The sequence below is a fragment of the Rosa chinensis genome, chromosome 5 (genome assembly GCF_002994745.2).
Source record: "Rosa chinensis cultivar Old Blush chromosome 5, RchiOBHm-V2, whole genome shotgun sequence".
In the NCBI taxonomy this organism is placed as follows: Eukaryota; Viridiplantae; Streptophyta; class Magnoliopsida; order Rosales; family Rosaceae; genus Rosa; species Rosa chinensis.
The window spans coordinates 274459-290559 of NC_037092.1; the positions used below are offsets into that span (position 1 = coordinate 274459).

General features: G+C 38.2%; 1 protein-coding gene across 3 annotated transcripts; it reads right to left on the reverse strand.

The window, feature by feature from the left end:
* Positions 1-390: 390 nt before the first annotated feature.
* On the reverse strand, positions 391-12705 carry LOC112164628 (sister chromatid cohesion protein PDS5 homolog B). Of its 3 annotated transcripts, none has more exons than XM_024300886.2 (34): positions 12385-12705; positions 11055-11258; positions 10738-10919; positions 10189-10315; positions 9851-10069; positions 9322-9538; positions 9090-9235; positions 8848-8993; positions 8189-8338; positions 8014-8062; positions 7743-7934; positions 7065-7247; positions 6578-6732; positions 6371-6497; positions 6109-6258; positions 5963-6022; positions 5534-5670; positions 5312-5429; positions 5023-5157; positions 4728-4927; positions 4158-4314; positions 3894-4040; positions 3711-3791; positions 3166-3603; positions 2934-3080; positions 2720-2827; positions 2492-2571; positions 2256-2307; positions 2079-2165; positions 1932-1969; positions 1729-1791; positions 1490-1638; positions 961-1388; positions 391-865 (listed from the first exon to the last, which is right to left on the reverse strand). In XM_024300886.2, exons 1-34 carry the CDS (start codon positions 12475-12477, stop codon positions 815-817), a joined length of 5016 nt encoding a protein of 1671 aa, XP_024156654.1. In that variant the 5' UTR covers positions 12478-12705; the 3' UTR covers positions 391-814. The 3 variants fall into 3 exon arrangements, with proteins under 3 accessions (XP_024156654.1, XP_040362062.1, XP_040362063.1); XM_040506128.1 differs by having other exon boundaries at positions 961-1403; XM_040506129.1 differs by lacking the exons at positions 10189-10315; positions 11055-11258; positions 12385-12705 and having other exon boundaries at positions 961-1403; positions 10738-10850.
* Between the last annotated feature and the right edge of the window lie 3396 nt (positions 12706-16101).

Sequence of the window (16101 nt, forward strand, 5' to 3'; positions counted from 1 at the left end):
AGTCAAGGTTCAACTTCAAAACATGGTTGGTGAGAGTGGGTTTCAATGTAAACGCATTTGCTCTGGTGCCAAACGAACACGTTGAACATCCTCAATCCCACGTGCGATCCAAATCTACTGCCGGATTTAGCTTTATGACTAAAATAGATTACTTTGACCCCATAAACAGAGATGAGATGGATGGTGGTCAAATTAATCTTTGAAACCAAAGAGATGAGATGGATGGTCAAATTAATCTTTGAAGCCGAAGACATCACGGTCCCAGCCAACTCGTTTGCCAGATCGGCCAACACGTCTTGACTGCTGGTATTACCATGCCTTGTGTGCAAATTATTCAGTTCCAAAAAACAATCCAGGCAATTACATTACATGTAACTGCACAAGCAAACGAATGGTAAATCAAACTCAAAGCTACACAAAAGTAGGCAGTCCAAGTATTGTTTCATGGACATTAGAATTCAAACAGAGAGCATATGATTATTCCCCACGTATAACTGTACATGTGAGCCACTGAAGCTAAGATTATGACTACTACGGCCCATCAATCATACGTCAAAACCTATCATCTATCACTAGTGGTACATTGTCACTTGCAAAATGTCGCCCCAACATTGTTACACGCGCACTAACATCTTCTACCTAGAGTGGGATGCCTACTGTTATTTTTACATTCTACATAAGAGCTGCTCCTTCCCATTGTTGAATGTCTTTCATCTTCTTTGCTGTCTGCCGCCCCACGCCAAAACAAGAGGCTGCACTGATAACACTAAACTCTTCATACCCACAGCCTAGCTCATAAAAGTTGCTGACCCACTTATCGTACTCTCTTTGAAGCTCTTTTCCCTACACGGAGTGTAAAATTGCTCTGCATCCAGGGGGGAAAAAAAAAGTTAAACTAAAAAACCACAAACAAAACTTCATTCTAGTAAAGCACTAAGCTAGCAAGGCCGGAGAGAGTACAAGGGGTTCATCATCAGAAAGTTCAAGATCCCCAGCATCAGAAGGGCTTGAGGGCTCCACAGGTACATGGCGTTTCTTCAGTTTTGTACGGTCACCATGGACATCATTTTTTTCTTTACTCCCTTCAGAATCTGACGACTCTTCCTCATTATCCTCTCTCGAGGATGATCTATTTAATTCATCTGTTTGTTTCTCTTCTGAAGGAAGCTTCTCGTCAACTGTATTTTCAGTATCTTGTCCGATGCTGTCCATATCTCCAGCAGGCCTCACTTCAGAATCAGGCATCTCTTCATCAGAGTCCTCAATATTTGGATTTGGACTTTCTGCCTCTTCCAGCAGATTTCCTTTGGAAACTGACTTCACTTCCTTGTCAGAGTCCACCTCCTCTGACACATTCACATCCTTTCTTTCAGCACCTCCTGAACTACCTGCAAACGGAAAGACTGACTTTATAGACGCCAAGTTTAAATATGTGTAATTGCTGCTTGGCTGAGGAACTGACGTGCATCAGCCATGCAAGAAACCTTACCTGAGTTCATTTCATCCACTTTAGAGACCAAATTAGGCTCAATATTCGACACATCAGAACTCTCTCTTTCCCTACTTCCCCACTGTTTTCTCTTTGATCCACCCTTTTTCCCGTCCAAGTTTTTACTCGGTGTTCTTTTCTTCTTAACTCTGGAAAATCAAAATCAATCAATTCACAACTTCCATTAGTAAGTAAAATAAAATTCTCAGGCAAGCACCAACGATGCGCGTTTCACTCACGTTTTAGTGGATTTCTTGCTCTTACTAGAACTGCCCATACTTTTACTTTTTTGACCAGGTGTCCTGTAACAATAAAAGGAAGGTAAGAACATGAAGAGATAATGCCCAGGGACGCACTAATATTCCATAAAAGATATATTCTCCCTTTTTCAATCATTTTGAAAAACCTTCTAAGAAGTTGGTATCAGAAAGAATATACTTACACTTCTTTTGAAGGGGATTTCTTTGAAGAATTTGACTTCTGTAAATGACAAGACGTGTTGTGTGTCAGAAATATGTCGGCACTAATTCCTTTATTGGAAAGGAAAAAAAGCTAAAGAGCAGATTTACGATAAAAAAACTTTTCAGACCTTTGTGGGCTTGCGACCATTGTCAACGAGCTCCCACCGTTCCTTTTCTAGCCGAAGCACTTCTACATCACCATCCGCATACAGCACCTTCCATCAATGATGAAAGTCAATTATAGTGAACTTTACATCATATAATCTAACATTATAAGAGAACACAAGCAAGAAGTTGCAACTTACCACATGCTTTCTCTTTAGTGTATCATAAGACTTCACCGTCCCTTCATAAAATCTGCAGATTTTGCCGGTAAAATAAGTCAATAGAGTACTGTTGTCCTTACTTACATGATAGTTAATAATCAAATTGTTGCAGTTACTAGTATGATAAAGTCTAAGTAAAACTTGAGAATATTCTTTGCTAATAAACAACAAGGAGAGAAGCCTCCTGTATTTATTGTCAGCATATAAGCACTCACTTCCTATCCATAGGCCACCACACTTTTATTCTGCAGCCAATCAAGTCTTCGATATCTTTTCCACCTTCCTTGAATTTGGACTACAGAAAGTATGAAAGTTGCATCAGTTCAAAAATATAAAGAGGCTCATCCAATTGATGAGATCACCACTAATTTGTTAGTTTGTTTATTTAATTTTTTTTTCTTTTCAGACTATTAGGCTTGTTCAGAAGGGCTGAATCAACTCACCTTTGCAGATCCTGACATGCTTTTTCTTTTCGGCTTCTTGATGGGTCTTGTGGGAGATAGGTACTCACTATTTGGGTCCTTCTTGCCAGTCTCAAGCACATTGGGCTCCTGAAATACAGAGAGAGAGAGTATATTATCATGCTGACAGCTAGCAGAACATTGAAGGCACGAGACTTTCGGTCCAAAAATATGTGATTCAATAATAAGAACTCACGTCACGGTCGCTCTCTTCTCCTACTTCATTTTCCTCATCATGAAGACCAGGATCTGAAGCTCTGCCTTTACGTTTTGATGAGGAGGTAGCATTCTTCCGGATGCACGATACCAACAAAGCTGACTCCATGCTTTCACCCAATTTTCTCTGCATAAACATTTATCTTTACAGTCAGGAACTTGGGGTAGGCCTCAGAAGTTATGACAATGTATTGAAATGATGAAATTCTTACATTGTGTGAATCATCAAGTGAAGCGCTTAAAGGAGACTTTGATGTACTTCTGGGAGATTTGATAGCACTATGAGTGGAGGCTGACCTCCTCCGTTTAGGTACCGGAACAGATGCTCCATCACTAGCTTTTCTTTTGTTACCCTTTTGGTGCGTTGTATCTATTCTTGATTTCTTGCCGGGCAGATTTTCATGACCATTACTTGATTCAAACTTACTTGATTCTCCCAAGTTATCCAAATTTATCTCCCGGACCATATTCAAGATATCAACATCATTCTCAGCCTTCTCTGGATTAGCAGATGAAACCTTGTTCTTTTTCACCTTTTTAGCCTTGATCTTCTGAGACTTCAAGTGCTTTATAATTTTTCCCAAAGGCACTTCATTTCCATCTTTTTCACCATCTATCAGAACTTCATCCTCAGCAATTATGGAAGTTCCCTGTGGTGACAAAAGAAGCAGCGCATAAGTCACTAAAGATCAGAGGGGAACCAAATATTATAGCATATTATAAGAGATCACAAGTGTCCTTCCACAGGATAACATACCGTTTCAGTAGTGTCTAACTTAAGTGATTCAAAGTGAGTCAGCACACTGTCATTAGCCAACCACGTTTGTGCTTCAATAGCCTATCAAACACATGGAGTACATAATTAAATATAGCAGAAAGGTGAGAGTATTTGATCATTACATGTCACATCCAGAAAGAGTAAAGAAATAATATTCCATACCACTGAATCATCTCCTTCCTTTTTCTCGTACGGTTTATACAGCATAGAAGGCAAAGGAACTGATGCAGTCAACACTTGTAAATCAGTTTCCTTTGGGGCTAAGCGCTTGGTAATTGACAGACCAAGGTCACAAATAGCATGTGAATTCTGCAAGTTCAAATTATTACAGATGTAAGCTTGAAACTGGGAGGAGTCAATGATCGAATATGCTTATGTAGCTGTGTAAAAGCAAACAATATGAACAAGAGATATACTATACTCAACCTTTGACTTCACTGCATCATATATATCTTCAGAGGTCTTGATACTGTGAAAGATAGAGACTATAGCAGAAAGGTCCTCCTTTTCAATGTTGCTACCTGATTCTGACTTGACATCTTCATCTCTATGTAGCAACATAGACAGAATTAAGTGCAATTGCCTGAAAAGTACAGAAGATGACAAATTCAGTGAAACTGAGCATTTAGAAAGTCAAGAGATTATTAATTATTAAAAGCCTGTAGATCCAAATTATTCAGTCTGGTGTAGCTCGATCACTCAAGCTCCAAAATCTTTGCCAGTGTTTATGTATGAAAAATTATCTATACCAACATGCATGTGCTAACAAAAAGGCACGTAATTCAAGTTTAGCCTCCAGAGATTCAAAGACAGCTACTTCAGATAAAATCTTATCTGCCCAGTACCGTTTGGTCTAGTGGCATAAGTTTCCCCTTTGTAAGTGGGAAGTGACTAAGTCCAATTCACAGACAAGTAGTTGTTGTGTATTCTCAGTTGTTGCGTAACTAAAAGAACAGGGAATAGTATCTATGATTTAACTGAGACAAAATACAATACCTGTATATCAGTTCAAAAGCTTTGACATCATCCTTGGATTCATCAATATTAGGACAACAATGATGGGCAAGTGCATGAACCAAGTAAGGGAGGATGTACTCCGGATATGCAGTCAAGGAATTAGCATCAGATTGAATAGAGAGATGTCGAGACTTTGTTTGGTGATACATTTGAATAATGTCAGCTAGATTTTGTTTCTCCTGCCATTTTAAACAAAATCCAAAACTCAGCCAATAAACACATTAAACACAGTAAATGAAAAATTGCCCTCAACAAATCAAACTAGTATGGCTACCTCTTGAAATTCTGCCGACTTTGATCCAAATATGTTGAAAAAGAATGCACAAGCATATTTTGCATCCAAAAGCCGGTCCTTTATGTATTGATGAACTTTGTTAAGGAATAGTTTCCTTGCTTGAGGGAAGCTAATCTAGAACAGCCGAAAACACAAATACATAAAGACTAAGAGACATGTAGCTATTACATGAACATGAAAATTAAAAAAAATTAAAAAAGTTGATAAAAAGCACAACAAAAATAAAAAATATAGCAATACAGAAAATCTTGGAATACAAGAGCTCCACCTCTGAGACCTTCAAGGTTAAGTGGAAGACATCAACAGGTATCTTATGATTCCAGTGCTTTGATAGACGGAGAACGGCCTTTGCAGAAGCAAGCCTTAAATGGGCCTTGTCAATTGAACTGTACATAAAAAAGACTTCACATCAATTACGCCTCATATTACAAGGAACAAAGTCAAGTACATTGATCAATAAACTTGGAAGAATTTTTTTTTTTTTTATTACCTTGATTCTATGTCTTTGGATATTTCTCCACAAGAAAGTGTGTTTCTCAATATTTCCAGTAGACCATCAATGCCAGGGCGAACCTGAGCATCTTTGACAGGCAAGTAGCTTTTCACCAAGGTCTTAATTCCATATATCTACAGCTCAAAATAGATGAATGTTAAAAAAATATATATATATATATAATAGGGTTTAGGGTTTAGAAAATAATAATAATAGCAACAACAACATATAAAAAATAAAGGGAGTTTTCAGAAAAGCATTACATCAACAGGTACAGGCATACAGCTTGAATCTGATATATAAAATCCTTAACAATGGACTAAATATTGTTTTTATTTCATTGAGGAACACGAATACAAAAAAGAACTTAAGCACAGAATTTTATATGGTAATCATAAGAATAAAATCAACACAAGATCGACCAACCTTTAAGGAACAAAGCTCACTTTTGTCATCCCAAGATGCCTTCTTATTATCACCTGGTTTCTGAGAATAAAGCATCCATATATAAGAAAACAAATTATCTGACGTCATAACCAAATATCACAACACAGTAAGTTTGAAAGGCATACATCAGTGCGTTTTAGGATCTTCTCTATTATAAACTTTTCAATTTCACTTTCTCTAGTTTCGAAGACTGGCATTGCAGTCTCAGCTATACACCCCAAAGATTGTAGTACAGCAGGCAAATGTGTCTTCTCCTCGAGCATATCCACAAGCCTCTGCAAATTTAAAATCATCAACATCCCAACTGCTAACACAATGATCAAGTTCTACAAAATTACAAATTAATGGGATCTAGTTGTGATGCATAAAGTAATTATGATCTTAAACCTTGTACAAAACAGAAAGTGATTTAAGCCCATCATCCTTTGTTATAGCCGCCAAGGCATGTACAGCATATTTTGCCTGTCTTCTACTGCCCTCCAAGCACAACCTCTCCAATATAAGGTCTATCGAACTGCAAGTGAAGAATAAGTAATAATGAGCAATATATAAAAGTGGAATGATCTGATAGTTTAAAGAATTTAACAGTCGAACCTTGATAACACTGCAAGATTTTCCCGGATGGTACCACCAGCCTTTGCTAAAACATTCAAAACTCCTTCTTTTATAGCTTCATCATCATCTTTGAGAAAATTTACCAGTTCCTCTTCTGTTCCACTAAGTAGCAATGGACTGAAGCGAGCAAGAATCTGGAAATAAAACAAAGGAAATTTTGAAACAGACACTTGAAAATACTCGAATAACATTGGCTTAAGCTTAAACTTTTGTGAAAAAACTGCAAGCTATTGTAACTATTATACTTGAGGCCAGACAAACATTGTAAAACTTCCCAACTCAAATGATAACATATAGATTAGTGGGAAGCAAAAGACGAAAGTAACGGATACTGATATACTGATGTGAAGAAGACAGTGATGCCACTAATGTAAGGCGAGAAGCAGCAAATGGTACTGATACTATTGAGTAAAAACACTCTATAGGTTCATCTATAGAGAAGGGACAAGGAATTATGTGTCATTACCACCAAAATATTCATACAAGATAGCTTATATTGTATATCTGCAGTAGATCTGTGCATGGCAACCTCCAGAAGAATTTCCTTCACATGCTCCTTGTTGAAAAGTAGATAAGAACATTTCACGGAGAGAGTACTAAGAAAGTCATATAGTCGGTGTTTTTCGCCCAAAATTTTAAGCAATTCATCCTGCAAGAAGGAAAGGCTGCATTACTATCATTTTATGTACGACCGTAATAAGCTTTTCATGTACTAATCAAGAAAGGTGAGAGCAGGTTAGGGTCAGACAATTAAATCTCATACTAGGCTCCTGACTTCAAGTTTAAAAAGACTGGACTTAGCTTTTAATAGTAGAAATGACAAGTTGAGGGTAGACATACACCAACAACAATGTGACATAACAGGAATTTTAAGACATGTATGACAGCCCAAGATTTAATATACTTGTCTACGTGTGTGTTGGAAGTGGGGAAGGGTAAAAGGTGAGACTAGCAGCTATTGGTGGCATAGCAGTAAGAGAGTAAGGCATGAGGCCTTTGACTATGGATACCAACCGGGGATTGCCAGGTGCATTGATAGTATGTACAGATTGCTAAATTAACTCCAGTGCCTAAACCATTTTCACCACTTTTACCTCTAATTATATGATTAAATTATCGAATCAATGAATATGTTAATTCTTACCCGTAAAGTTCGGGCTTGATGGAAGCTAGTGTTTGGATCAACAAGGTTCGTTAGAATCTTCCAGATGTTAGCATCCTTCAATTGATCAAGAAACTGAAAATTTTCCTCAGCCTTTGCAGGGTCAGCAAACGAGCGTGCCATTATACGAAAACAAAACTGAATCTTTTTTTGGATCTCAGGAGCATCACCATCCTGTAATCAAAATCAGTCACTTTTCTTGGAATATCATACATGGCATTTCAAACTTACTAGCCTTCCAACATTTGCTTACCTGATGCACCTGCCTAAGTGACATATACTTCTGCATCTCTTGTAGTAACCTGCAATCAATCCAAGAGGAAATTCCCTGAAAATCAGTGCACAATTCAGCAAATACCAAGATTGGAAAGGTGAAAGGCTTATTGCAAGTCACAGCCCGGGTTCAAAGCCAAGCAAGAACAATTTACCTTTGCTTCTGCTCCAGTATCTTCTCAAGTGCCTTCACCTCAACTTTATCAAATACTGAGAAGACCCTTACCCAATGTTTAACTTTATCTTTGGTAGAGAAATCAGTTGGGAATAGAGATTCACAAAGAACATTTTCAATTGTATCAGATCTGCAAAATTTTACATGCTCACAATTTAGACCTAAGAAGTAGCTCACTAACAGGTTTTAAAACTACCACTAGAATATATCATCTTATGTGATGTTCATCATACAATTGAATGTAAATATTTTAGTTGCTGCAGTTAAAGCTACCACTAGAATAAATCATCTGCTGTCAAGTTCCAATCCAGGAGCTTTGATCATTCTTAAAAACCATTAGAAACATCGTTGCAAGCAGAAATAGCTTCTGTAAACCAATAAAGAAAGAAAGGGAAAACAGGGGGAAAAAGGGAGGAGAGGGGGGGACAAACATATAGCAGTAGTGTTTCTTATATGAAACACAAACATTATTAAAAGGAAAAAAATTCACAAGGATGTTCATTACAAGCATGAATGACCTGTCAATTCTCCATGATGTTCATGTACAAATAAAAAAGGCACAAGTCTATAAACAGTGATCCAGCACCATGAAAACTTGGCTGTTGCCTTAAAAAATGAAAAACCCTTGAAGAGGGTTACCTGAAATCTTTGTCATAAAAACATCTCAGAATCTTCCCAGGAATCCACTCAAATTCACTGGAAATGGTCAAGCCATCAGAGCACTTTGCACAATAAACCCTGTATATCTCAGCCAGCCTCTCCATGGTATACTTTTTAACAAGTACCTGAGATTTGGAGAAAGAAAATGGAGTATTATGGATAACAATAGAGTAAAAATCAGATGAGCATAAACAAATATAAACAGGGAGAAGCATATATACAGATTTGTCTCGAAGGCGCTCGGCAACAAGTTGTACAGTTTCTAGCGGAATGGAATTTAGGTCATGACATGCCACATCATAAATTACAGCAACAACTTGCTTCCGAACTTTCTCTTCGAAGTCCAACAGCCGGTCACAGAGGGCAGCTAAAAAATGTTAAAGCAACTAAAATCAGCACGTGTAAGACAAGCATGAATATTGGAAAGAAAAAGAGAAAATCAGATGCACCTACAGATTATTTCGGGAGCTTCAGCTCTGAAAGGATTTGACATCATACAGCTCTTGACATGTTCAAGGACTGACATTCGAACCTCAACAACTCTATCAGTCAACCTCTTCAAAAATTCTGAAAAAATTGGCTGAAATGGTTCTGAAATGGTAGAGCCTGGCAGTGAAAATAAGTCTCCAACTAAGTTAACTGCTTTTAAACGAGTGTCCAGCTGATCAGTCTGCACGTTGAAAATCAAAAATGAGACTTTGTTCATCAAAGATCGAAATATACATGCCCACAGCATAAAAAATAAAAAGTGTTTGTGATGATTTTAAACTTTAAGAAAGCATGAAAAAATTTATCTGTCTTCCATAAAAATCTTAGATTCAGAAAAAGTCACAAAAGCAAGAGTTATATACTGTTATTAATGGCATTGACCATTGTTGCACAAATACTTCAAGTCCCCAAACTCAATATTATATATATATATATATATATATATAGAGAGAGAGAGAGAGAGAGTACGAGCTGAACAGTGAGCGGTTATTACCAGTAGCTCTCCAGTTAGGTAAGGGACAACTGCTGACACAATTTGGGGGGCACAACGATATACATCATAGATGACTTCATGGTAATCAATTTGATGACTGGTTGACTTGTTGTCGCCTGACATTGATGATATAAGGAACTGTTTGATACCGGATTCAAGCTTTCCTGCGCACTGTTCTATAACATTCATAGCAAGTCTCCTAGCAGCCACATTGATATCCTACAATTTGAATTCCACAAGGTCAGCCAAAAAGAAATGTAGCAGCAAAATAAAATATTGACAGACATCTAATGTAATATCTATACAGCAGGAAAATAAAATGAGAGGAAGACTCTTACACTTCTCTTACGACCTAACACAGACAAGATGACAAATAAAAGATCCTCTTGCAAATCCTCGCTCTCTTCTATAAGAACAATCATGATTGTTTGCATTGATGACAGTACAGTTTCTTGGTGATCATCTCTGTGTGTAGAAAAATTTCAAGACAATAGTTATTCATGTAAAAATACATATATATTTTAAAAAGAAAACAAAAGAGCTGTTAACACCCAGTGAACACCTCTTCCCAATGAAATTTCAGCAAACAGCTAATCATTATTGGTCAGTGTGTAATAGCCAACATAATTAGATGAACTGAACATGTCATTATAAGAGAAGGATCAAATACTTGATCAAAGTGTATTGTTTGATGCGAAATGGTACGAATACAGACCACCTTACAGAGATAATAACAGGCTTTTGGAATATCATGAAATTCTTTTGAATAGAAACAAGACTTTATTGATATGAAACAAGAGAAAATACACAGCAGTGGAATGGATATCATAAAACAACAAAAACAAGAAATTCCTAAAACTCACAAAGTTGTTGTTAAGAAAACAAACCTGGCAACAGCAAAAAATGTACTGAACATTTCAGTCACCAGATCATCACATTCGAGGTCCAGCATTACAACACATGACCTATACTTTGCAAGAGTCTCCAGTATGACAACTCTCCTACCAAATGATGGACCACTTGTATCTTTCAATCCACTAAAAGTGCCCACAATCAGGTGAAAAACATCCTGCAAAGATATACAGAACAATCAGGTGGGACAGTAGAGTGAAATTCTATAGCATGTTGATAAAAAGAATAAGAAATAAAAAATAAAATAAAAACTCAGTATGTCCTTTACTCAGTTGCCTTTTAAGAAATGCACCTTTAGCACATCATCACTATAAGGAGCTTCTGGTGCAGTTATCCGGGTTATCTCACAAATACATGTTGCTACTAGAAGCTTGACATCTCTATCTTGATGCTTCAACAGTTCTGGCTTGACTATTGCATTAAGAAAAGGCTGCATTGACTCCAAGGTAGATGCTGGAGGTGACTGATCCAACTCAGAAAGACATAACTGAGCTTGCTGCAAATTGGAAGACAATAATCACAAATAGTACACATGTCATCATTAATCAAACCCAACTTTGCCTAGAGAGTACACAAGCATAAGCATACAGATTACTTGATAAAAGTATCTTCTCTATTCTACTACTGATTACAGATAAGAGTCGATAGACAAAAGTAAGGCAAAATAAAATCCACTGGTAATTATAAGGTGATAGTGATATAGAAGCTCCTCTCAATGCAATTCAAATTTAGACAACAGAGATGAATCCCGGCTCAGTCCCAGGCCAGACAGAACCTAATAATAATATATAACTCAATCAGGCTCTGACGATCTTCCAACGTTACAGGATCAGAATGAGGCAATGAAAAGTCCTGGCTTCAAGGTGATCAACAGGACTTGAGATCCACAGGACCATAAGACATAAGTGCCCAGAGTTAATCTGTTAACCAAGAGATTCAATTCAACTCCCAATGGGCGGATCATGAATTTCTGACTGTGCGAATTTGGATGGATGTTTCGGTGTTACTATCATGTTATACTGTCTAATTATCATCAACGTAATTCACGATACCTGTCTATGAAAATTAGTAACTGTGGAGTTTTAACCATCTTACTAATCATCCCCCAAATTTAGCTCTCAAGCCATCCATAAACTCTAGCCTAAGCTTTCTTCCTGTGTTTCTTGAAATCATTTTGTAGTTCAAAACCAACGAAATAGCCCTTAGCATGTTTGAATGTGGAGAATTCATAAACTCAAAAACAGACTACGTTTCACTAAACAGACCGCATAATTCCCCAAACTAAAAAGGCAGCTTCAATTATAAATCTTAAAAGGCTTCTGGTGTCAAATCCCTAAGAAAACCCTAATTCTACTACCTAGGTTAGTTGCCAGAGCCTAAGAAATACCAGCTATAAAAGAAGTTAGCGAATATAAATAGCATGCATAACTCGAACTTCGTAACGCTTTAGCATGGTTTGCTTTCACTGGTTTCCGAGCAAACCGAAAAGAAAAAGGAAAAAAAAAATTAACTAATATTACCGAGCGCGAACTCTGAAGAAAACGATAAAATTGTCTGTGAATAATTTAGCAGGAGGTATAAGAGAAACCGAATTAAGTAAGAAAAAAAGAGGAATGCAAAACCTTGAGGAGCTTGACGAGAGCGTCTTTGGACGAATGAGGGGTCTCGAGCTTGGATCCCACCTCCTTGAGCTGCTGCTCAACCTTCTGGGCCATTCTTTGCAACGGCGTCGTTTCAAAGCACTGAGGGTGAGGCTTCTTCTATCATGGAAGTCGATAAGGGTGAGATTCAAAGTTGTCCGAGGAAGAAACAAACGGGAAGAGGAGGGTTGTGGTTTTTTTTTTTTTTTTTCCTGGCTGTCACTGTGCCTGAGACACTCTCTCTCTCTCTTCCTCAAAATGAAATCTCAGGGGTTGGGTTTTCGAACAATACTGCTAAATGAACTCAAATGCAAGTGAAATTTCAATATAATTCTGTATTACTCAATATTAGTCTTCCTTTTGTGCCCCTGTGGTTTTAATTCTTTCTCCGCCATGCCCCCGTGGACCGCAGCCAGTTTAACCATATCGATACGGTCTGTTTAGATCTAGAATATACCAGAGTAACAGATTCAAAATCCGTAGACACAAGTCAGAACTCAGAACTAACAAGTAAGAGACTCTGTGGATCCTGTACGCACCTAGCCCTTTCTTAACGGGAGGCTCCACTCCCCGTTTGTGTCCTGTGACTTTGCTAGTTTTATTTATGGGGTATAATTGTAAAATCATAAGCCAAATGTAACAGTAAATATGGAAAATTGGTACAAACGTCTTGACATGCTTTATGTATGATTTGATTCCTCGTTTTGCTACACACATCATGCATTCCAGTTTCCTTCGTGTCCTATTTCCTCTTCTCTTATGGAAGCTCTTGCATTACTCAATTACCTAAAAAGCTAGTTCATTAGTTTTACTCGGCAAACATTCATTACCCCCATTAAAGTAACATTATAACTTTGCTTTCTATAACTTTGCTTTCTATTTATCAACCGTGATAATGTCTCCGTGAATTTCTAATTATTTGAGCTACATGTAAAAATACATAAAATTATTAAGAGAGATCAGTGAGGATACAGATGACATTGTTTCGCTACAGAAAGGGGGACCGATAAAATAGGACAGAACTAGGGGTTGGAGAGAGTTAACGAAAGTTGTCAGCCTGTCCGGCGGCCCCCCTGCGTCGGCTGTGGCTCCCTGCTTCATCAACGAGTGGCGGGTGTTACCGGACGGGGTCTTGGGTTCTCAGGGGTCCTACTCTGCTCTTCGTTTTGCTGGTCAAGGTTGGGTACTTTTCTTCGCTTCTCTTAGGTGGCGTCGTCGGTGTGGAGGATGGATGGGTGGAGGTCGGCGTGGAGAAAGTGGTCAGAGGCCAGATCATGGCGGCGGTTTACCATGGATCGTATAGCGCTGACTTCTAATCTACGATGGGTCGCTAGACGGAGATGGCAGCTGTGGTAGATCTGGACTTTCAAGGTGGTGGGCATGGTAGAGGCAAGGCACGGGGAGTCTTTCATCAATTTCTTGGTGATAGATTTGGTGTGGTTTGCTGTATGGTTCAGGCACCTTCGACTTGAGGAGCTCGAAGATATGGGGCTGCGATGGTGGCTTGCTGGTGGGTCGCCTGACGACAAGGGTGAGGAGTACTGTGGCGGTGACTATTTTCTTTTGTTTAGAGTCTTGTTTTTAGTTAGTTTGTTGGTTAGGTTACTTTGGTCAATAGTTGGTCCCTACTTGTTTGAGCTAGGGTTGGGTCAAATTGATGTGTCATGGATGTGGTGTCTTTCTTGGGGACGAGTTGGTTTAATTTCGGTTTTATCTTATGGTCAATGTGCTAACAAGCGATCCTTGCACGTGGTCTGGTTTCATTGAGACGCGGTGTGGAAGAGGGCGCTGGTTTATCTGGCGGTTGTCTATAGGGTGTTATCGAGTTTCTCGGGGTTATCTGTAGCCTGTGAGGTTAGGCAAAATAGGTGGTTAGGGGTTGAGCTCTTTTGGCTCATGGATGTCATTCTTGATGACGGATCCGTAACTAGTTCGGTTTTTAGGGAGGAGAGTGGGGAGTTCTTATCCACCATCGTGGGGAGTTCTTATCCACCATCGGTCATTCTCATATTATGTAATCTTGGTTATTTTCAATAAATGATGAGAATAAGAAAAAAAAAATGAGTGGGGGTACAAATTAAAGTCTCTAATACTAGTACTCTAGGACCCGTCAAGGTATACACCACTACGACAATTACCTTATTTTAATTAATCCTTGGAGTCATCTTTAAGTCATTGACGAATAACGATTTTGGTAAAATAATAATTTCTAATTTTTCGGAGAGCATGCCTTATATCTTAGAAGTTGAGATGAGATAAGGGTTTTCTTTCACTTGATGTGAAAGTTTGAGATTCAGACATGTCCCTATACATACAAATTTACTCTCTGATCGACTTATATGCTTGCTAAGAACGTGCCCCTAAAGAATCTAAGAGAATACTCTTGACAATTTATTATCGATCGAAATGATATGCTTATGGTCCATGAGACTCATTGGTCCCTCTGAAGGAAAGTACTAACCATTCAGGTATCTCTGTCCTTGGTAACTCATGAAGGAAGGGGACGTCTACTTGTATGATAATGTGGATTGTGGTGGGGCAATGTGTCTCGTACTATGGGTACGCTCAAAACTTTTGCTTGTTTTAATGCATGATCAACTAGATTTCGGTTCATTTGTGTTCTTATCATTCAAAGAGATATGGCTTCTCAATGGTAGGAGCAAGGCATGCACAAAATAATATTTGTATACCAAATACAAGGAGATTCAGTAGTAACATAGGTCCTTCAAGTCTCAAGTAAGAAGTACGTCTTAGCCGGAAACTTTAATGTTCTTGCTAGTGGTAAATCCTTCTTGGTCGATATTCATCATCCAGTCTCCTAAGTCTCATTTCAGAAAGGAATGTCCGTAAAGCTAGAAAATGGTGGTATGGTGGGAAGATACAATAATATTAAAATAGGTCACACTGGGATTATGTGCCAAGCATAAATGACCGAATGATAATGACTAATGAGAATACATATAGTCATTCTTTGCTCTTTTTTCAATCTCATATTTATTAAAGTTGACCCTAAAAACAAACAATATAGAACTGATATTGAAAATGCAGTTTATATCTTACTTTCTAATTTTTTTCTCAACTTCATTTAAGTTTACTTTACACAATATAAAAAGTACGAAAGTCATGTTTCATCGGTCAATTAATTTATACTCAATTGTGCACAAATATGGTTTTTTTTTTTTTTGACAAAGGAGAAATGCATTAAAAATCAATCAACTTACAGAACAAACTGGAAACTAAATACAAAAAGCAGACACTCTGCCCAAACAAACAAAGCTGTAAACAAACTAAGTAGGAGCATGAACTGCGTCAAGGAGGAGGATATTAGACAAAGACGAAGGAGGCTGAAGCAACCAATCAGCCGGGCACTTCTTCTTGCGAGCCAACCAGGCAACATGGTCTGCAGCTTGATTTGCCAATCTGCTGGACCAAGTCCAGCTGTAGGAACGAATAGCAACTGTCAAATCTCTTATATGATCAATCAGGGGCATAACAACCCAATCTGAAGATGGAGAAGAATGTTGAAGGAGATTGACAAGTTGAAGTGAATCCGATTCGAAGAGGAATTTATCTGCTTGAAGCTTTTGAGCAAGATGAACACTCAAGCAGAGGGCCAATGCTTCTGCATACAGAGGCGATGGAGCTGAAGTAGAAAGATGACTTCCACCAACCACAACTCCATCACAGTTTCGAGCAATA

What these genes read in the sequence shown, in the direction of transcription:
- LOC112164628 (XM_040506128.1), bottom strand. Translation starts at nt 12,477, where the DNA reads ATGGCCCAGAAGGTTGAGCAGCAGCTCAAGGAGGTGGGATCCAAGCTC. An exon ending in ACATTTTTTGCTGTTGCCAG is followed by an intron (nt 10,316 to 10,737) that starts GTTTGTTTTCTT and finishes TTCTACACACAG; the next exon opens with AGATGATCACCAAGAAACTG. An exon ending in CACTTTCTGTTTTGTACAAG is followed by an intron (nt 6,259 to 6,370) that starts GTTTAAGATCAT and finishes TTAAATTTGCAG; the next exon opens with AGGCTTGTGGATATGCTCGA.